Here is a 21,652-nt window from a genome sequence, read left to right on the forward strand (position 1 = left end):
TTTGTACTCAAATTCTGTTCCTGGGAAAAAAATTATAACCAGATATACTAGCAAATATCAATAATACAATGTGATACAAAAGAATTTTAATAAATCTTCATCTATTAATCAGAATTTCCCTCAAACATAACGAAAATTTGTGGTAAGTAGTAACTAAAATTTTTACATATTATAATCCCCAATTTATTTGACGATGTTGAGGTTGAGCGTGAAAAGTCACATTCAATGAAAATTCACAATTAATTGCGTATTATGTAGCAGTTCTGAAAGTTGAAATAATAATCAAGTGGAGTATAATTTTCACGAAAATCATGTGAACATAAGATTATACGAAAAATAGATTTATTTAAACATTGAATATTTTTTTTGAAAGATAACAACATATTTTACATAAAACTAATAAAAAGAAAAGTAAAGAAATCGTGATTATAGGTTCGCAAAATTAACCGCTGCCGCACCGGAATCACATCACGCGCTTGGCAGCCTTGGGCGGCCGGCGGCGCGTCTTGCCGCTGTTGCCGAAGGCGCCGCAGAGTCCGCAGGCGGAAACCCTAGGGGACGGCGGCTCGAGCGGCGGCGGAGCTCTCCCCGCGCGTCCGCCGCTGGATCGGCTCCTCTCGACTGCGATTCCGCCGCTTAGAGCGGAATTCTCGGCGGCGGCGGATTTGACGTTTTGAGATCGCTTGTTTTTGTATTCTTCCTTTTGTTGATCGGCTAGCTTGTTGAGCTCTCCAGAGAGGAATTTGTCGTCCCATACGAATCCCGAGGATCCTTGTCTCCTGAATGATACTGCTGATCTCTGCAACCCTGCCATCTTCAATTCCTGTCTCTGTCTCTCTCCCTCTCTCTCCCTGTGTATATACACCTCGACGGAGGCTGGGGTTTTGAGGAAGAAGGATTTTGATTTTGGGGGAAATTTTTTTGAGTGAAAAATTATCTGTTTCTATGTGTGTATTTATTTATATATATATACGCGTTTGTATTTATGAATTAATAGATGATGACGAAAGTCCAAACCTGCATTTACATTTCAGCCCCTTAAAATATTATATATTTGCGCCAAATTAAAAGTTTATTTGAGGAATGCCGAAATGGGGCCCACAATCTCCAATTTTATTTGGCGGAATAACTAAAGTTAAAAATTGGAATATAAAACGCGAATGAGTATTTGTGTGTATATTATTTGGTATATATTTATTTTCATTCTTGCTTTATATCTTCCTATAATTACGTTAGCAATGCCGTTTAAGTAATTAATTTCCAACCATTTATTTCTGTTTTCTCTTTGTTCGGTGGGAAAGGCATGAACTTTGTATTCAAGAATTGAGCTAATAGTAAGACAATAGGAAGTTGTATAGAAATTACATAATAAATCATCATCAGTTTGCTTGTAAACTAAGAAAATTTGGATAATGAATTGAGCTCTAAAAAAGTATTGAAGACATTTATTTTTTTTAAAATAGCAATGTAAAATAGCCAGATCAGAATAACTATTGAATAATTCAAAACTATAAGCTAAAGCCGCCAAAAAAGTGTGAACCGGAATTGGACTTTCGTACTCAAAAAACAAATCATGAGACCACAAATTTATTTCATATACTTAAGGTTTTCCTTCTTGCCTCAACTTATACTCTACCACGTCCACATGTATATAATATATCTAAATGATACCAATGATTATTTTTTATAAAATACTAATAAAGATTGTTGTATAACAAATTTAGGAAATACAACCTTCGCCAAAAGCCTTAATTTCTTGTGTATATAAGTGCAACCATGGGATCTCGGTAGAACTAACATTTGCATTATATGATTATCACATTTTTTTGCAGTTGAATAAATAAATTAACTAGAATATCATGATGTATAGAATGAAATCTGGTTGGTATTAATTAATCCAGAAAAAAGGATCTGGTTGTTGTTTCTGGATGATTCTTAAGAATGTTTAAATCCTTTTGGATGATAATTGAGTGAAGGAAGTCTAGATAAAATCATGGAGAATCTATTTGTGCATTATTGTTTTTCAACTAGCCCATCTTCTCTACATAAAAAGTAAGTATAAATTAAGTTACATTTTAAATTAAATATGTGATACATCCGTGCATATAAAGGGGTGGATTATAAAGTATATAAACAAAACAAATTATTAATTCAAAATAGGAATATATAAGAGAGTTTATATTAGATAATAGAATTAATGGATACCGGTTGTGATCAAATTTCAAATGTGTACACATCCAAAACGACTAGTATTTGATTGAAAATAATGACAATTAAATCATGTTTTTCGTGCCGACGTGTTCATAAGGACCACCTGACCTTAAAAACATAGCATTTCCATTAATTTTTATTTTGCATTCTTTCGTTCCATAGTAGTAGAGTCATTTTCCTTTTTAGTAAAAGTCAACATATTTCTTCTCACATAATTTACCCTTTTTACTTTATTCTCTCTTTATCCCCTACCTTTTTTCATTTCCTACTTTACTATATTCATTTAGTTAAGTCATTTAAAATATTTTTTCTTAAATTACATGTCTTAAAGAACCACCTCAACTACCGCAGAATGAAGGGAGGAGTGCACATGAAATAATTACATACGTAAAATATAGTATTTAAATTTTGGTTTTTAATTAGCTCTGTTTTGGGTACAAGATATTTTTAAATTGGGTGAATGCAAATTTCGTTGGCATTAAATTCAAAATTTAACGTGCTATGAAAATCCAAATTCCAAAAGAAAAAAAAAATTGGAGTTTGGCGGCAACACCACCTTCGATGAACAAAACCGAATATCATTAGTTCACCTTTGGTTTTTACATTAAACCTAAGTGAATCTTGTCCAACAAAGTTTGTTAGTGGTACTATATAACTACACTATTTATGGAGTGATAAATTCCGAAAAGAAATTAAAATTCCTGTATTCGTTAGGAATAATTAATGTATTAATCAGAAATAAACCTTTTTTTATCACATGTATTTTACAAAAACTAAAAACAATACATTATCTTGATTAATAAACCGAGACGTGTGATTAACTATCAATGTTGATTATTTTTCTAGTCAAAACGGTGATTGAATCAAATTAATTAAATAATGGGAGATATACAGTTGTGATAACAATGATTGGGTTGCCGCCTTTTATGATCGCTTCATTATTCAGCTTTTGAATTTGGTGATTGTTTCAAATCTCTCTAAGATTATGAATATCACAAATTCTCCTACTTAATCACTACATTTATTTAATTGTCAATAATGTCATCATCACCTTATCACTTTTGTCTCTTGTAACTGAATCAAGTGATAAGATACGTATCAGATATTCTATTTGGGCACAATATTTTTAAAGATACATACGAAACTAATTAATATAATCATGATTATGTAGGTTAATTTTGGACTATGTGACAAATATAAATATTTTAAATATATATGTACTATAATTATGATGGTGCTGGTTTTATGGAGTAATAAACATTTGAGGAAGACTACCTAATACTTATTAGGAGTACTTGTGGAGGCCAACTGCATATTAGTTAATGGGGGTGGTAAACTGTCATTAGTTGGAGTTTTTTTTATAGTTTTTTTACTTTTATATATGTATTAAAAACATTTAAATTATTTTTGTAAAATCCAAGTGTATTTTGTCCCCAAAATGGTGGGAAGCTCCTAATCCATTAAATTTATTGATCTCTTTTCTGACCAATTATAGTAAATTTTTTAGCTCATTACTAAAAAGTAGAATCCCCTCGAATGCAAATTTTTGCAAAGATAGGTTTGAAGTTTGAACTAGTATATGATAAAAAGGTTAAGAATTGACAAGGAAATTTCATTTCACGTTATATTAATATAGCAAACTTCCGTAAAATATGGTCCGTGATTAATAAATTAATTCAAAGCGAAGCATATATTTAAGTTCCAATAATTTTCAATAGTTTTTTGTTCTTTTTTAAGTATTAAATAATATTGAATCGTTGCAGACTTGAATCTTATTAAAATAAACGATTATATGTTATATGCCATGCACTTAAACAATGGGGTATATATAGGAGTAGTACTTTTTTAAAATTATGTTTGGCACATAAACTATTACCAAGTCAAAAACAAGTTTACCTAGTCAAATTCAACAAATTTAATTTTTCAGTTAAAAATGTACTCCGTATTTTTTGTCTTGTTAGACACTCGTCTTCTGTCTACAGAATATTTAAAGTCGACTTGAATAAATAATAATCACAACTTTAAAAATAATAAAATAAGCCCATTCATGACATCTTCGAGTTTTCTATGTTTTGTTAAGTCTAGATAATTAAGAAGTTTGTGATGCGTAAACATATGATTTTATAACTAAACATATGCTCGTTGCCATTTCAATCAATTTGAATGGTATCTTTTTATAATTATTTGTTTTATTTCTCCACTAAAATAAAATACTTATTTTCTTTATCGAAATAGTATGTTATATGTAGTTAGGTCCAAGCTCATTCTTCAAATGCCTATTTTTGTTGTTATTGTTTTTGGTTTTAGTCAAAGGGCCATTGATTCGGTTGAATTAATAGTATGTTTGTTAATCTACCATGCATTTTTTTTATTTGTCTAGCTCGTTGATTAGACGCGTAATTCAATCGCCTTTATTTAATAAATTTAGCACAATTCAATTAGTAGTTCATACATGATTGACTTATTGAAAACTTATGCAATTATGCTAAGGGACTTTTGGTTGCTTATTATTTCAACTTACTACTTTTGTTCCATGTTCCAGCCTATACTTTTAAGAAAAACCAGGTTTTGTCTATTTTCTTCTATTTTATTATAAATAGATGAAAAATGATATTGGTTTTTTAGTGCCTTTGCATTTTCTGGTGACTGCTATATAGTGTTAAACTACTATTTTGGAATGTAAAAGGCATAATTGGATTACGTTTCGATATGGAAAATGATAATAATCTGTCGAATTATTTGCCTCTTGAATTTGCAGTTTGTTACTGATTTATATGTTCACAGATTTAATGGCTGATGAAGACCATAACTAAGTTTCCATTGAAATTGAAGAATGGTTATGTGGCCGTGTGGGCACAAATTTGATTAACAAAAATTTAATTTAAATTGAGTGATTATATTAGTGATTACATTCCATCCGATTTAAATTTTAATACCGAGAGAAATTAATGATATGTACCCTATCATATTTAAGTTTCATTTTAGCCCTAACTATTTCTGTGCATCGCACATATATCGCATTTGCAGCGCACGAAGAAATAATCTGATTATCTATAAAGTTAAAACTTAATTTTCTTTTAGAATAATCCTATTATAAGTAATAATATTAATTCACCAATTTCTTTCATTTTCTTAATTCACCCTTATTCAAGACCATAGTTAGTTATATAGAGTATATAGTTGTTGCACCTGGCTGCTTTCCAAGCACATTATAATATTCTCGGATAGTTCACCATAGTATAGTTATTGGAGAAGCCTTAATTGCACTTTGCATGCAGCTAAACTCTTGAAATTCAACGAAGCGGAAACAGAAACCTTGTTGCTTGTTACTCCTGACTTGCCTTAATAGCTCCAAATTTATGAAATTCCAGTCGCTAATACAAACTTATATATTGTACAAACTCAAAACTCCTCAACACAACTTCAACACAGTTTCAATACAATATCAACACAGTGTAAAATTTCAAGATTTTAATGTCAACACAGTATCAATACAATATCAACACAACATCAATCATTGACTACCGTTGAAATTCTGTTGACATTTTTCTGTTGATGTTTTTTTTGATCTGTTGACATTTTTCAATGGCCCAGATCATAGTTTTGAGTTTTTACAATATTTAGAGTTTTCATTTGATCACATCCCTCCATCCTTATAAGAATCTTGTGCATCAATATTGACGCTTTCATAGTTGTCACAGTGGTCATAATGCCATTAAACTCTGGCGTACTTCTGTAGACCTTAAATCAAAGGCCGAGATCCAACACTTTTTTTGTTTTAACGATAACTATTTTCGTGCATTGCACATACATCGAACGAAGAAAAAAATCTAATTCTCAACAAAAGAAACATCATATTTTGGAAAAAAATGTTTTATATGTAATAACATTAATTCACCTATTTAATTCAATTTAATCATATCCCAGCATCTAATATCAGATTATTAAGAACCTAGGTTTCATCATTGTGGCCGTCTAAATTACTTCAACCTTAGAAAATTTGAATAATCCACACATGTCTAAAATCTAAGAAAACTGAAGAAGAAAAGAGATGAGACGTGAAGCTGTTGTTATTAAATCGGACAAGGAGATAATGTATATACTATATACTACATAAAAATGAATCTTTGAAAGAAGCTAAATGTTGATGAATCTATCAGCAAGATGTTGAGGGAATATAATTGTTCAGTTATGGTAAATTACATTCTATGTAGATGGGGGAAGATGGTTTGAATTGGGCGTGTAATTCACTGGGCACTAGTACAATAGTCTGTATTCGGCCCAATCAAATCCATCTTAGGCCCAGCCCATTTATATTTTCGGCGGCTAAGTTTTCACGTCTCCCGCCAAAAAGTATGCTCAGCCAAATTACCCAAATATCTTTCTCTTCATCAGCTCAGCTCCGATCTTAATTTCTCGGCCATCGACTTCACCTGATCTCTTCAATCATCCAAGATCTGTTATCAGAATCTTCCGCCTTCCTCAGTTTCAAATCTCAGAAACGGTAATCGCTGGTTGATGGATGAAAACCTTTTTATTTTGCGTTATTCTTTTTATTTTATACCATCTTATTTAGTACTCCGATATGATTCTTTTAGAAGGTCTAATTGTAATACGATATGGAAAATTGATACTTCTTCCGTGAATCTATTCATCATGTTTGATTGTTCGTTTCCGGTTAGTGTTCGCAGCGAATTTCTTCAGGTGTTAATTTATTTGTTAGAAACGAAAATTTGGGGAAGAAACACCGAGTTTAGCGGTGATACACTTTTCTGCTGATGAGTTGAGTATCTGAATGTGGTGTGCGCGTGTAAATTTTTATGGTTGGTTACCTTTACTGTTGTTTCTCTCTACTCCATCTGCTCTAATTAATTTTCCAATTATCGTTATCTGCTTGTTTCACTCAGTGTTCGTATTTGTTCATGTGTCAGTGTCATTCGTTTTATTCGTATTGATCGGAGGGGTTTTTTGCTGAGGAATTTTTGTACCTATCATGTTTGATGAAATGCTCATGTTGCAGTTTGGCTGTAGAAAGTTGAATCCGTTTGGAATTTGAGGAAAGATGTACGGGAGAAAAGCAAGTGAGTTAGTGAAGGAATTTGCTAGTGTTGAGCATGGGCAGATTTTTACTTTCAATGTAAGCAACATAGATCTTTAGAGTATGTGGAGCCTGATTTGCATTTTTATTGGCCTTGTTTCTTTGATGGTATTTATAGGCCTGAGTGACTTTGACTAAGGATTATATAGAAACTATGTGTGTTTATGTGTGTATTTGGAATGAAGATGATTATAATTCCATTTCAATGCTGCAGACTGCAGCAGTAAAATGCTAAAGTAAATGTTTCGATTACAATAGCATTTTACATTCGAAGAGTTTTGCACTTTTGAGTTTGTACAATGTGGAAGAGTTCCTTTATCTATGTCACTGTTAACAAATTTAGTACTCCTATTAGATACCTAGACCTAATAGTAGGTTAATAATAAAGTCTTTCTTTGGGAAAATGGAATTTAGATTGAGCTTAGTTTGGATAGCAATATGAGTGATCATTGGCTTGTGGCTACCACATAGCAATTTTTCTTGTTCTTCTGAACTATGACCCCCTTTCTTTTTAAGTTCATTAATCTTAATTAACTAGTTTTGCAATCAAGTGTAGGTGACAATATAGGAGGAATATGTCAATTCAGACAAGCTATCTATATTACTCAACATGATTATGCCTTTCTTGTCAGGATCCAATTGTAATTTTTTTTGTCCATTCCAGTTCTTTGCATTATTTATTTCAAAATCAACATCTGTTTGTTTGCATACACAGAATGACCTTTTCGCTCAAGTGCTGGAAGAATGTGACGGACATCTCCTTCACCTTCAGCCTTTAATGAGGTAAGCTTTCTAGTGCATTGTGTATGTTCCTTGTATGTTGCCCTTTTTTCCATAACTTTTGATGATACCAGGAAAATACAAGAGCACGAAGATAAATTGAAAGATAAAAATAGATCACAAGAGGAGATCGGAACTTCAGAAGATGAAATGAGTAAATCTCAAGCTGAGAAGACACTGATCCAAAATGCTCTGAAATCTGATCAGTTTGGGGCACTGGTCCATCACCTCTCACTAGTTCGGAATAAGCGCTGTCTCATGGCTTATGTGTGAGTAATCAGAACTTATTCTTAAGGAACACTTTTCTTTTAACCGCCTTGCCCTCATCCTCGCCTATAGATCACATTCTCTGGTATTATAGATATAAAAGGGCAGAAGTCATCAGGAGCTTGGGATGGATGGTCGACAGTGTGCTTCCTGAAGAAATTCAAGAGAAACTTAGTACTTCTGAAAGAGAATATTTCAAAAATCACGCTGCAACTCTACAATCATACATGGCAGAGCTCGACCTTCATCTGACTGTGGTAACTAATTTTCTGCGCCCAACCTTTTGCACTGTATGCGATAACGTTTGAGATGGAGAGTATGTCGTTTAGTCTTCTAATGTTAAGGTGACATACAGGATATGATTCCTCCAAAGGATCCCTACATAAAGGTGAGAGTTCTCGATGATATTGGCGAGATTGCACTGAGTGATCAAGTAGCCAACTTAGCGCGGCATGCAATCATGTTCTTGCGAAGAACTGATGCAGAGCAATACATCACACAGGTAGCTCTGCAGTAACTTCTTCTCTGCTATTGGATTGGAACTCTTTTGTAACATGATAGCTTATTGATATGAGCAGGGCCAAATGGAAGAGCTCACAGGCTGATTTCAATGAAGGGTGTAATGTATGACACTGTTTCATGTTTTAAGCTGTAGTAGAAACCAAACTGGTGAAGGTCCATTTTTCTTACACATGTCAACTTCACTTGCACCATATTATGAGATTCGTATGTCAAATTGTCAATAGCTTGTTGGTGTGTGTGGTGCACGTAAAAACTATGGATGTCATGGATAAAAAAATTGTTGAAAAATTGTGCCTAAATTGTTACGCCGTGGATTTTCATCAAAATTCAACTTTCACATTGGTTGCACGCGATTTTACATTTTTATGTTTTTCCCATATGCTAATTAACTATGTCATGGCTAGCCATATAACCAAAAAGGAAAAAACAATGTCATGTGTATGAGAGTTGGCCAAGTAATGCCTCTAGATCTTTGGTTTCAGGTTCAAATTCTTCATGACACGGGCTTTTAATTTAAATTCATTTACCATTAAAAAAAAACAAAATAGATTAGCTAATAAGTCCATCTCTCTCAAATTATTTTCAAACTCTAATTCATTTTCTCTATCTATATCTAATACCCACTCATCTTTCCATATTTATCACACAAACTTTCTCAAAATTTATCTCATTCTTCCATTCCCCACTCCTCAAAATTCCACATGTCGCACGTTATCAAATAGTAATTTTCGAATTTACTGATTGATGTAGCAGATGACATGGGACTAGAAATGAGGTTAAACTCAAGTCCGCAGATGTGCTTCAATAACTTCGTTTCTCACATCGAATACTTCTTGGCACCTTCATCCACTATGGAAAAAATCTCATTTCCCTCTCTTCGGATGGGCTGGTTGCATCTCATCAACTAGTTCCATCGACGAGAGGTTGGTGAGACATTTGGGTTGAGATTATTGAAATTAATTTGAATATTTCAACCAATTTTTAATAAATGAAGTAAGTGCAACATAATGTTATTATGACTCGAGATCAGTGTATATAAGTAGTTGTAGTAACATAAACGCAATGCATAATGATGAAAAAATATACTCCCTCCGTTCCATAATAGTGAAGATATTTCTTTTCGGCACAGAGATTAAAAAAATATATATTAGGTGAGTTAAATAAAAGAAGAATAAAATACGAGTAGTAAATGTGAAAGGTGGATAGATGAATGGAGAATATTAAAGTATAGTAAAAGAGAGTAAAATAAGTGAGAAAATGTGTTAGCTTTTACTACCGAAATAGCAAAATGACTCTACGTCTACCACTATGTCATGTAGTAATACTACAAAGATATTTCTTCGTCTAAAATATTTTTGTTTGGATATAGCTAGAATAGTTGAGCCTGGTTGTACTTTTTATTTCATACTACCTAGGCTTATAATTCAAACTTGTTTTGTAGTAACAAGTTCAGATTCCTGTCTAGTTGGTGGGCTTTTCTTTGAAATGAGGTCAGAGATTCATTATGGAAAATCGTCGTGAATTTTGAGGAGAGCATAGGTCTTATCACAGAAATCGGCAGCAGTTAAAAACAAAACCAGACAGAAAAAGAACAAAAACCCATGGTCTGATGGCCATCTTCTTACAGCAACTAAAACGAAGTCTTTGGTTGATTTGCCGGCCACGGCCAGCAAACTCTATAAGATATCATTTTTGTTGCTGTATAAAATTCAGTTTTTAGTGTTGTCATCTAAAGTTGCGGTGGCGGTGATGGGCAGCCACGTCAGCACGCCTGCAACTTCCGGCGCCGTGGCTCAAGAATGTGTTGTTGCGTTTCTTGAAATGGAGAAGGACGCTACGAATAATGATAAGCTAGTGGAGTTCGTCCGCAGCCACTACGTGAGCAGGCTCAACGCAGCCGACTTCTGCTCCCTGCTCCAACGACGGCAAGCTTCAAATGATCACAGCTTCATCCATGACTTATCCACTCTTTACATCGCACATTCCACCATGGAGAAGACGCTGAAGTCGAAGGACCAGAGCTTCTGCAAGCAGCTCCGTTCCATAGGCGTCTCCAAGAAGGCCTCTGCGGTTCTCTTCACTGCAGCGGCCGTGATCTGCGCGGCCGCGGCTGCTGCCAACGCCAATGCCAATACCAAGAGGGCCTCCCTCCTGTTTGGCGCGGTAGGGAAATGGGTGCATTCAGTGTTGAACAAGCGTGAGAGGGTTGTGAGGAGAAACAAGGAGGTAACAGAGCTTATGATTATGGGCGCCAAAGTCGGCATGAAAGATGTCGACAGCATTCACACGGTCGCGCAATCGCTGTTGGAAGGCAGCTTCAGCTTTCAAGACTTGCTAGATAAAATCGACTACTACGGCGGTGAGATGAAGTGGGTTAAACAACTTGTGCTGCAATCTATCACTAAGCACTTGGATTAACTATCTTCTAAATACGGTTACTTGTATCCTAATGGTAAATTTATTACCACAAATAAAAGGTGTGAATGATCACTTAAAATCGTTGGAAAATCCGTTAAAAGTCAGTTGATTTGATCGAAACCATTAGTTTTTCGGTTCAAAATCATCGCGAAAAAACCTTTGGACCGACACGTTCAAGTATCTCATATGACCCAATAAATCTCGGACTCAGTTTACCATTCTTTTTAAATCAGAGTACCTTAATCCAAGGAGACAATTTTAAAATTATTAATTTTGGAACTTTTTGTTCTTTGATTCTTAAGAGTTTTTTTTTTTTTTTGTTAGTTTTAAGATATCATATAAATAGTAAAATTCCCTAAAATATACACATACATCCAAATCATTCTGACCAACACCATAAGCAGTAGGGTTAAATTTGTATGTTGGAGATTCACAAAGTGAATAGTGAATACCAAAGCAACATTTAAAAAAAACACATGTAATTCTTTTTTGTTTTAGTCTCTTCGTCCTCTGCTCATCCGAATGTTAATGGCCCTCGATGCCATAGCCCTCAAGTTAGCTCTCGCAGTTGCAGGTGCAAGTGAGCCCCTCCTCGGGTCGTCGGGTCCCGTGAAAGCCTCCATAAATTCTTCCCTCTGCAGCCTCAGGGCCAAAGCAGCATCCCTGTCCTGGCCCGGCAGCTCTGTTCTTGCAGCATCTCCTCTACTCGACTGAGCCCGGTTTCTGATGCGTTGTTCGCGGTTTCTTCTCCTCTCCGCAGAATTGTTAATCGACTCAAGACTACGCAGTTCCACAACACCTCTGCTTTGCCTAGTATGTTGGCTCCTTGTTCTAGATTGACAAGGCTGCTCGAGGGCCTCTGTGGCAGACTCATCGGCTGCCTTCCTCGCCTCTACCTCCTGTGGGAACAGCAGCTGCACCGTGTTCCACAGTACCGTGTTCACTTTGCAGTACTTCCCCGTGCTGCAAATTTTCGCGTTACATGTTAGTGAAGTCAAGAAAAATCGAGTTAGATGATCACGAATAGCCTGTTATTATGTTGCTTATAACCATACCTAATGATCTGCCTGCATTTGGGGCACTTCCTCCCGCATCTATCAGCCGCGGAGCTCAAGCATTTCTTACAGAAACTACAAAAAAGAACATGAAAAGAAACCTTGAGGAGATATGGCTTAGGTTGTGTATAAATCATGACAATCCATCTAGTTCAAAAAATTTACCTGTGTCCACAAGGCGTGGTACTCGGTTCATAACATATCTCCAGGCAAATCTGCAAATTCAAACATATTTCAACCAATAAGTTGCATAACATCAGCATAAGTGCAAAGGAATGTGGATGAATTATCTCTTTTCTTACAGCACAAGAGAGCTCCTCCCGGAGGCGATCAAGGCATGGAATCGAAGGGGTTGAGCTGGAACCACCACTGCTCTTTGCATCCACTTCCTCATCTGCCTTACTAGGCTTTTCAACTTCTGCAATGGCTGTCACATCTTTACTAGTTGATTCACCCTCTTTACTAGTTGATTTTGACTCATCTTCATCGAGATCAAGAACAGTAACGGGTATGGATGCAGGGCTTCGTCTCTGAGCCCTCCGTTTTCTACATACATCGAATTTAAACACGTAACTTAGCAAAACATGCTGTAACAGACGAATCAACATCGATAACAAAGTCATAAATGCAATTCAATTGCTTCTTTTACTTCCATACTTCATACATGGAAATCTCATCCACAAAACACAAAATTCAAAGCCACTAGGATACATAAGAACCATGTATAGGAGATAAATTCCACAGAAGCAACATTGGGCAATCTTATGATTCGATATAAAAATAGATTTTTTCACTTCAACCAGCTCTTGTTCACATAAATAATCAAGATTCGAATTTAATAAACAAGATGAAGGAACTAGAAAAATCATAGACCTCAAAGACTATAGATTTGCTCTAAATCTCCCAAAATTGCATACAACTAGGCTACATACAGCTAAAGATCAGCACATAAACGAAAATAAATTTCCTAAAACCATAATCGAAGATACTAATTATAAAATCTAAAGGCAAAGGTCGATTTTTCTTATACTAGTAATTTCCAGAAAAAATATAAACAATCAAACACATACACAATAAAAAAAGGGGAATTCGATGTGTTAAACTTTGACCAAATCCAACCTTCTTGAATTTGTCGGAGGGGTTTTCAAACTTTGCAAGTCGATTCTCTTCTTCTGCTTGAACTGTCGATCGGGAGTGTCTTCGACGATGAGGCTTGCGAGCAGCAGCGCCTCTTCGTCCCACCCAGCCATCGCGGCGACTGATCGGAACCCCGGACTGAATAAACTCTCATCTTTCTGGCCATTTTCTGTGATTTCTTGTCGTTTTTTGGATGGATTTCCCGAGATTCCGGGGCTTCTGCTGGAATTCGCTTCAGCAACCATCTTCTTCTGAAGTTTAGGGTTCCAATATTGCGGAATTATACTGTTGATTTTGGGGCAAGTAAGGAAAAATGTTGTACTCTACAACGGTCATAAAGATTGAAGGGTAAGTCAAATTCAAATTTTTACAATAACGGCTACTCTAGTCAAGCCAGATTTAACCCCTGGAACCGCTACTGCCCCAGTTAGCAATTATCATGTCATTGATTTCAGAGTTAATATTTTTATTTAATACTATGTCCAACATACAGTGTTTCTTTATTATTCCTAAAAACATGATTACTGCAACAAAATGGTTTTGTTTATACTAGTAGTACTATTTAAGGATCAATTTAATTGAACTGAAATTGATTGTTTTTTTGAAATTACGGTGCAATTAAGAAACTACAAAATAAATGGAAAAGAATGTATCACAAAAATTGATGAAATCACACAGGTAAAGTATATTACATATAACATTGGTCTATTCGGTTTTAAAATCCCAACACATTGATTGAGTTTATTTTTCACTCTAAAGAACACTAAACTATAGCTAGTTCTTCAAATTAATGCTAGTTTAACACATTACAAGTTCTTTCGCGTTAAACTATTAATAATATAACTTCTATCCTATGTTAAATACAATATCCATTTAGAGCTCGTTCGGTTATCACAAATTGACCGGAATTGGTGTCAAATCAGTGCAATGAAGACGGTTCGATGTTCAATAAATGAACCAGCATGGCCCTCGAAACAACCCCTAGCCCGCACTGTGCTTTTTGACTTTTGTCTGAAATGATTCACGCTTCCAAGTTGATATTGGAAATCTCGTCGTCTACAGTGATGAAGAAATGGTGGCGAGATTCAATCAATAATTTTCTCGCTTATGTTTCAGGTATGATTCTAAGCTAAAACAATCTCCAATGGTACACTAAAACCTAAAATGAGATAGATAATTTGTTTCAATAATATTTTAAAACCAATCTCATTTTTTGTTTTTGAGTAAAAAATATCTATTTTTAGATTTACACTAAATTAAAACTATATATAGATTTTTAATTTTGTGAGTAAAAATGAACTAGCCACTGACGGTAGTTCGTCTGCCGAGATGAAGGAGGGTGAATGGCTAAGACCATGTTTATCAGCAACCATCCAACTCAATCCAACCATCCAAATTTTTAATATTTAATTCATTTCTATCTCCTCCACAACATCTTCCACATCATCAGTATTCATCCAACCCAACCACACCTATTTTCATGGTTTATCAATGACCGCCCAACTACGCTATTATAAATTTATTTTTATATCATTTTTTAAATAATAATATATTATTACATAAATATTTATTATTGTATAATACTCCCTTCGTCCACAAAAGATAGATCACTTTATGTATGTCACGGGTTTTAATATAGAATTGGTAAAGTAAGAGAGAGGGGGAGAAAAAATAGGTAAAGTAAGAGAGATATGGAGAAAAAGTGAGTAAAGTATGAGAGAGAGAAGAAAAAATGGGAAAAGTATGAGAGATAAACTTTCCATTTTAAGAAAGTGATCTATTTTTTGTGGACGTCCCAAAATGATAAAATTGATCTATTGTTTGTGGACGGAGAAAGTAAAATTTATAAAAAAAACACAATAAATGACAAACTAAAAATTATAAAGATAAACTTAAAAAAACATAAATTACAATAATTGAAATACGAAATTGAAAATACATAATTGATGCTCATACATAAGATGAAAACTAGATATTCAATCGTTATTGCCGAATTTCGCCGATATATGCTCAACCAAATCGTTTAGCAGAGCTTTGTGAGCTTCTCTGTTTTGAAGTTGGGCTTTATTTTTTATGTAAGAAGCTGGATCGCGATCCTATTCGTAGAATATATGAAATCATTATTCGCATCTCCATCTTCATTCTCACGACTACTTTGTCCAAGTCGATTTTAAATAAATTCGGCTGGATCACAATAGTTCGAATACGTGCTTCTTTCATCTTCCACTATCATATTGTGCAAGATTATACAAGCAATCATTATTTTCCCCATAATATCATGATCCCAAATAAGACATGGACATTTGATAAAAGCAAAATGAGCTTGCAAAACACCAAAAACTCGCTCAACATCTTTTCGCGCGGACTCTTGATGTCGAGCAAACAACTTGTGCTTCATCGTTTGTGGACCTGGAATGATTTGACAAATGCTGCTCATTGAGGATATATGCCATCAGTAAGATAATACCCTATATTTTTTTCGTGACCATTTACTATGCAATTGACCTTCGGTGCTCGACCTTCCAAAGTATCATCAAAAACAGGAGATTGATCAAGCACATTAATATCATTTCTTGAACCCGGAGTTCCAAAAAAAGCATGTCAGATCCACAGATCTTGAGATGCTATTGCTTCCAAGATGATTGTCGGACTCCTGCTTCTTCCGGCATATTGTTCAGCCCATGAAGTGGGACAATTTTTCCATTCCTAATGCATGCAGTCAATACTACCCAACATGCCTGGAAAACCCACGTTGTTCTCCAATATGCAGAAGTCTTGCCAAGTCTTCTTCGGTGGGCTTTCGCAAGTACTCATCGCCGAAGTAAGAAATTACACCTTCAACGAACTTGATGAGAGATTTGCGAATGAGTTGTATGCTCATTCTCAAATATTCGTCGTGCAAGTCGGCCGTTGTCCCGTAGGCCAACATCCTGATCGCTGCTGTACATTTCTGAACTGCAGACATACCAAGCCGACTAGTAGCATCACGCTTTTGCACAAAAAAATTGTCGGTCTCGACGAGCTTGTTCATTATTTTTTCGAACAAAGGTTTTCGCATGCGATACCTTGTTCGGAAAAGTCTGGAGGAAAGATTGGATCTTCAGCAAAGTACTGCTTGAAAATAGTATCATGACCCTCCTCGCGTTTCCTTTCGATGTATCTCCTTCTAGCTCTAACCGTCTGGGTTGTAGGTTATGAAGATAGGGTTGTTGGCCAAATAACTATATTCTCGATTAGTTGATCGAGTTGCTGATTTTGTTCAACAAATTTTTCTTCCCATTCATTGTCTTCAAGAAGATTGGAAGCTTCAAAATTAGAATTTGATGACATTTTTTAGGGAGAGTTGGCTCAATAACTGTGAGAGGATTTGTGTGTAATTTTCGTGAAGCATATAGGTAAATATATAGAAGTTATTTGTTGAGCATAGGCTTCCACTACTATCATTTGTGAGCACATGAGTTTTTCTTGGATTCTACCACCACTTGATAAAACAATGACTTGTAATGTAGTCATATTTTGATTTTCGTGATCACATGAGTTTCTATTGGATTCCACCACCACTTGTGATGGAGAATGACTTGTTATGTAGTCATACTTTGATTTTCGTGATCACATGAGTTTCTATTGGATTCCACCACCACTTGTGAGTGGAAAATGACTTGTCATGCAGGCACACTTCCATTATTCGTGATCACATGAGTTTCTATTAAATTCCACTATAATTTGTGATGGAGAATGGCTTGTCCATATAGTCATATTTTAATTTTCGTGATCGCATGAGTTTCTATCGGATTCCACCACCACTTGTGAATGGAAAATAACTTGTCATGAATTCAATTGAAAGACCATTCGATCGCTGGTTGCCAGCCAGTCGACCATGGGTTGAGGAGAGAGACACGGCACTGCTTTAATTTTTTTTTTTTAACTGCAATTGTGACGCAAGACCGATAAACGTGTCTAATCTTCTTCTCCCTATTCTCTATCTTCTACAGTGTTTTGTCAATATTTTCGTGTGTAAAATAATACTTCTACCAAAAATTGCTCAGGACTCTGTTATTTAAATGTGATTTTTTTTTTTTTTTTTAGCAACTTATATGGGTATTTTCTGCCTAGATGGATTTATCATAACAATTTTATTCGAACAGGTCAAACTTACTACGCAGCAGCAAAACCTCTCTTTTTCGCCAAATTGTCCTAACTTTGTTTTTACCTTTATTTTCAACCTAATTAAATAAAAAAATACATGTTTACAAATTTATAAACTTAAAAAAAAAAGATATGAAAAACCTATAAAAAGGATGTAATATTTACGTTTTAATAATTTCACCATCGTACTCTAGAAATTTACAATTCTTTAAAATGAATATACATTTGTTTTCAATTTGGGGGATTAGAAATACTCTCTCATCAGAGTCTCAAAACAAATTGAGTGTAAAAGCAAGCAGAGAGAGAGAGAGGAGGGATGATGAGAGCAGTTGACGGTGCGATTCGGAGCGTGCATACGGCGGTCAATAGCCCTCGCCTAACCAGAATCTCTCTTCGCGCTCCTAAATCGGTAACCGATTTTTGTTTACCTTTTATTTTGTATTTTCCAGCTATTCCTTGTCGATACACGTTGTAAATAACTAAAGTGTTTTGATTAATTTGTGCTGATTCTTTGTTTTTGCTTTGCTTCCCCAATCAATTATTGATTTTAAATTTATTCTGTACAATTGGATGTGTGATGAGGAAGTTGAATCCTGTTGCAGTAGTCGAATTGTTTCATTATTTTGGCATAATTGAAGTAGCTATAGGTGCTGCCTCAATGGTATTAGCCAAATTGAAGGACCAAGAAGCACATGTTTTTGGACAATTTTTGAAACTCATCCACATTCTTTCATTCGATCTATATTGAATAGTGGTTTATGAAATGGTTTGGCTGAACTGAACTACTCGAATGTTTGCATTTGCATAGTAACTAAGGAAATCAATCCCTACTTATTACTGTATGTGATGAGCAATTTCATCAGCCACATTTCTTGTGGTTGACCTGGGCAATACCTTTTGTTGTTCGTAGTTGCTTTGTTGAAGAGGACGAAGCATGATTCCAATCCATGGTAGCAACACATAGCAGCACTGGAATTAACAAGCATGTTAGGAGCTAGATGAATTTTATCAGCTTGTCTAGGTCTCCTGTTCTGATTTCCGGTGTATCATATTCTAAACGTCTCAAACTTGCTTACGCATACTGACAATTCTGTGTATTGGTGTTCATGTATCCATTGCATTTAGAGAAATGAAATTGCGGGACTTGCTAGATAAAGAAAACTCAAAAGTGAATCCAAGTCATAGTTCTTGTGTTATACTCCTTCCATCCCAAGGTAGTTGGGACATATATTTTGAGCACGAGATTTAAGAAATTGACATGTTAAACGTTAAAGTGGAAAGAGTAAAGTAAGAGAGAGGAAAGCATGAGAAAAGACAAGTTTTTGCCAAAAAATGAAATGACTCAACTACCTTTGGACAACTAAAAAAGGAATACGACTCAACTGCCTTGGGACGGAGGGAGTAGGATTCAACTTTTACTGTGTCGTGACTCGTGTGAATAATCTCATCATTTTTTTTGCTTTGTTGTGTGAACATTCTCTCAGGTGGAGGTCGAATTTGATGATGGCAGTGCATATAATCTGTCGGCTGAATATTTGCGAGTATATAGCCCTGCAGTTGATAGTAAGATCAGATCAGTCGGAGGAGAAAAGGTAACTAGAAAATGCTTAAAAATACAAAGACTCATATGATGGTTAGATGACTTGGAGTGGAAGGGCCAGATCTTTGTATGTGTATTAACTTTGATGTGGTGAAAAAACAATGATAGGTGCATGAGATTGGAACTCTACGATCATCTGCTTCTTTTCCCTTCAAATAGAAAGTAACTTGAGCATTGATCAGGTTATAGCCGGGAGGCGTCATGTTGGGATCATGTCTGCAGAACCTGTGGGAAACTATGGGGTGAGGTACTATATTCCATCGATATGGAAATGCCATTTATGACAAGTACTTTTCGATGTAGATTACTCATAGCAGTGTTGTTTCTGATTGATGTAGATTACTTTTCGATGACTTGCATAAAACAGGGATCTTCACATGGGATTATTTTTATTATCTTGGTAGCAACAAGTTTTCGCTCATGAGAAACTACCTTGAAACCATTAAGAAACACGGCCTTAGCCGTGACCCAAAACCAAGGAAGTGAAGTGTGTACTTCTAGGTGTCAGTTTGAATGCTGGTAAGGAGGCAAATCTGCATGATTTTTGTAAATCTACTCTGACATATTATAATTCACATGACACATTCTTGAACATGATGTTCTTTTTGAATAATCTGGATAAAATGCTAGTGTTTCATTCGTCCATTCATCCATTCTTTCAATTCCAGAATTACTTTATGCTGATTCGTTAAGTTTTTCGGAAGCAAGTCTATGCAAGATGAATTGAAATATGGTCTTACTGAAAAAAGGAACTCATCCAGTTATTGCTGTTTCCTCAATCCAGTTTCTTTTGTTTTAGTTTTTCTTTTATATGACAACATTTGTTACATAGTAGTACATCTTTAACATGATTTTATGTTTATACGCTGGTTTTTTTTTTTGGAAGGAGAAGATCGACTGAGGCCCTTTGAGAGTGGGGAGATAGGATGTTCGTTCTTTTCAATTAAGATGAATTGTCCGGAGTCATTCTTCATTCAAGATCCTTGATCTGCTGCAGGTGACGTAGATTACATTATGCCTGATTACATTCTTCAATCTTGTACCAAATGAAATTTATGTTATCTGTAGACTACCAAATAATATGACACTGCTAAATAGCTAAGAATCTGAGATGTTGCCCTCAAGATTTTTGAAAACATAGAATTCCATAATCTTTGGCAATGACACAATTTTTTTTCTCATTTCCCCCTCAAATAGATTGTTGTTAAGTTCAATTTGGAGGCTTTACTTAGATTAGACATTGAATAACTATGAATTGGACCACCTACATTAAAATACATGAAGGTTGTTTTGGCTACTCGTAGGATAGCATATTAGCACGTGACAACACACTTAGCACTACCATAAGAAGCATATCGATACACATTAATAAGATCATACAGTAAGTATTAAATTGTGAGGTGAAATGTTGTAGTAGTACATTATTTTTATCATTCAACAAAAGTATATTTAAAGTGAAACAAAATACATGACAAGAAAAGAATACACTCATCCAGAAAAAATCCTCATAAAAGAGTATATAAAAGATTAATGATCACTTACTAATATTCAAATAATATTTTCCCTTTCCTCGAATTAGTATTCTATTGGTCGTGGTCCCTTGCCTTTATGACTTTATCACAAGAATCCAGCTGTGGGCACAATTTTTAGAATTTCAGATCTCATAAATGTTGACGGAAAAAATTGTATTCCATAATTGATTTTAAATGTTGGCTCTGCTATGACCTTATTATAGAAGAAGACCCAAGTACTTCATTAATGAGACTTTACAACTTCTCGATTTGTTAAAATTTCTTACTAACTAACTATACGCATTATTTTTACATCAACGATTACGTTAGTGGAATAGATGACTGTTTTAAAATTAGAATAAAAGTTTTGAAGTAGGAATGTTATTGAGATATTATTAATAGTGTAAGTTGGTAATTTGCGTAAAGTAAGAGAAAATCATGATTAACTAAGTTAGATGATTTAATTGATGAAAAAACATTGTTGATTCTCTTTATTAAAAAGAGGGAACTATAAAATTAGTCCCTACGTATAACTGATCGAACGCGGGAGGTATCTATATTTCAAAAAATGCACCAGACACCTCTACGTATGAGTATAATATCATTTGAAGTCCTTTTTCACTTTTTTATGGTCTTTCATGCCCTTCCCACCCTCATTTTTTTTCCAAAATGCCACTAAGGGCATTTCAATCTTTCCATATTTCATAATTCACACAAATATTGATATATCTAAACATCTTTTCTTCTTTTCTAAAATTCACATCTCATTTCTCTCTTTGTCGCCCTTCCCCCTGTTTTTCTTATTTGTTTGAAAGTAATTAGTGTTGTGTTTGTCGTTCGTCTTCTTCAATGTGAACCCAGTCGGTGAACTTGTCAAATATCTGAAAAATTGGTTGCAGGTGGCCCA

General features: G+C 34.9%; 4 protein-coding genes and 1 pseudogene across 5 annotated transcripts; 3 read left to right on the forward strand and 2 right to left on the reverse strand.

Moving 5' to 3' along the window:
• Positions 1 to 325: 325 nt before the first annotated feature.
• LOC125207426 (uncharacterized protein At1g15400 pseudogene) lies at positions 326 to 943 on the reverse strand (annotated as a pseudogene).
• A 5,635-nt stretch (positions 944 to 6,578) lies between these two features.
• Positions 6,579 to 9,204, forward strand: PSF1 (partner of SLD five 1). The gene is made up of 7 exons (XM_048107560.2): positions 6,579 to 6,715; positions 7,232 to 7,348; positions 8,025 to 8,092; positions 8,164 to 8,358; positions 8,451 to 8,613; positions 8,712 to 8,858; positions 8,935 to 9,204. Exons 2-7 carry the CDS (start codon positions 7,274 to 7,276, stop codon positions 8,959 to 8,961), a joined length of 675 nt encoding a protein of 224 aa, XP_047963517.1. The 5' UTR covers positions 6,579 to 6,715; positions 7,232 to 7,273; the 3' UTR covers positions 8,962 to 9,204.
• A 1,423-nt stretch (positions 9,205 to 10,627) lies between these two features.
• On the forward strand, positions 10,628 to 11,296 carry LOC148923435 (UPF0496 protein At4g34320-like). Its single transcript, XM_089061495.1, has one exon. The coding sequence runs from the start codon at positions 10,628 to 10,630 to the stop codon at positions 11,294 to 11,296; it is 669 nt and encodes a 222-aa protein (XP_088917621.1).
• A 382-nt stretch (positions 11,297 to 11,678) lies between these two features.
• On the reverse strand, positions 11,679 to 13,848 carry LOC125207802 (uncharacterized). Its single transcript, XM_048107302.2, has 5 exons — positions 13,471 to 13,848; positions 12,654 to 12,897; positions 12,517 to 12,566; positions 12,352 to 12,426; positions 11,679 to 12,259 (listed from the first exon to the last, which is right to left on the reverse strand). The coding sequence occupies exons 1-5, from the start codon at positions 13,731 to 13,733 to the stop codon at positions 11,791 to 11,793; spliced, it is 1,101 nt and encodes a 366-aa protein (XP_047963259.1). The 5' UTR covers positions 13,734 to 13,848; the 3' UTR covers positions 11,679 to 11,790.
• Positions 13,849 to 17,857: 4,009 nt separating this feature from the next.
• Positions 17,858 to 20,415, forward strand: LOC125205312 (Myb domain protein). Of its 2 annotated transcripts, none has more exons than XM_048104160.2 (5): positions 17,858 to 18,043; positions 19,119 to 19,226; positions 19,417 to 19,481; positions 19,573 to 19,753; positions 20,127 to 20,415. In XM_048104160.2, the coding sequence occupies exons 1-4, from the start codon at positions 17,951 to 17,953 to the stop codon at positions 19,718 to 19,720; spliced, it is 414 nt and encodes a 137-aa protein (XP_047960117.1). In that variant the 5' UTR covers positions 17,858 to 17,950; the 3' UTR covers positions 19,721 to 19,753; positions 20,127 to 20,415. The 2 variants fall into 2 exon arrangements, with proteins under 2 accessions (XP_047960117.1, XP_047960116.1); XM_048104159.2 differs by having other exon boundaries at positions 17,859 to 18,043; positions 20,121 to 20,415.
• The last annotated feature ends 1,237 nt before the right edge of the window (positions 20,416 to 21,652 follow it).

The sequence above is a fragment of the Salvia hispanica genome, chromosome 6 (genome assembly GCF_029641045.1).
Source record: "Salvia hispanica isolate PSC_SH4W2 chromosome 6, Shi_PSC_v1, whole genome shotgun sequence".
NCBI lineage: Eukaryota > Viridiplantae > Streptophyta > Magnoliopsida > Lamiales > Lamiaceae > Salvia > Salvia hispanica.

What these genes read in the sequence shown, in the direction of transcription:
- PSF1 (XM_048107560.2), top strand. Translation starts at nt 7,274, where the DNA reads ATGTACGGGAGAAAAGCAAGTGAGTTAGTGAAGGAATTTGCTAGTGTT. An exon ending in CGCTGTCTCATGGCTTATGT is followed by an intron (nt 8,359 to 8,450) that starts GTGAGTAATCAG and finishes CTGGTATTATAG; the next exon opens with ATATAAAAGGGCAGAAGTCA. An exon ending in CAGAGCAATACATCACACAG is followed by an intron (nt 8,859 to 8,934) that starts GTAGCTCTGCAG and finishes TGATATGAGCAG; the next exon opens with GGCCAAATGGAAGAGCTCAC.
- LOC148923435 (XM_089061495.1), top strand. Translation starts at nt 10,628, where the DNA reads ATGGGCAGCCACGTCAGCACGCCTGCAACTTCCGGCGCCGTGGCTCAA.
- LOC125207802 (XM_048107302.2), bottom strand. Translation starts at nt 13,733, where the DNA reads ATGGTTGCTGAAGCGAATTCCAGCAGAAGCCCCGGAATCTCGGGAAAT. An exon ending in CCTCCGACAAATTCAAGAAG is followed by an intron (nt 12,898 to 13,470) that starts GTTGGATTTGGT and finishes CGATGTATGTAG; the next exon opens with AAAACGGAGGGCTCAGAGAC. An exon ending in GGGAGGAGCTCTCTTGTGCT is followed by an intron (nt 12,567 to 12,653) that starts GTAAGAAAAGAG and finishes TTGAATTTGCAG; the next exon opens with ATTTGCCTGGAGATATGTTA.
- LOC125205312 (XM_048104160.2), top strand. Translation starts at nt 17,951, where the DNA reads ATGATGAGAGCAGTTGACGGTGCGATTCGGAGCGTGCATACGGCGGTC. An exon ending in CTCTTCGCGCTCCTAAATCG is followed by an intron (nt 18,044 to 19,118) that starts GTAACCGATTTT and finishes ACATTCTCTCAG; the next exon opens with GTGGAGGTCGAATTTGATGA. An exon ending in GATCAGTCGGAGGAGAAAAG is followed by an intron (nt 19,227 to 19,416) that starts GTAACTAGAAAA and finishes AGCATTGATCAG; the next exon opens with GTTATAGCCGGGAGGCGTCA.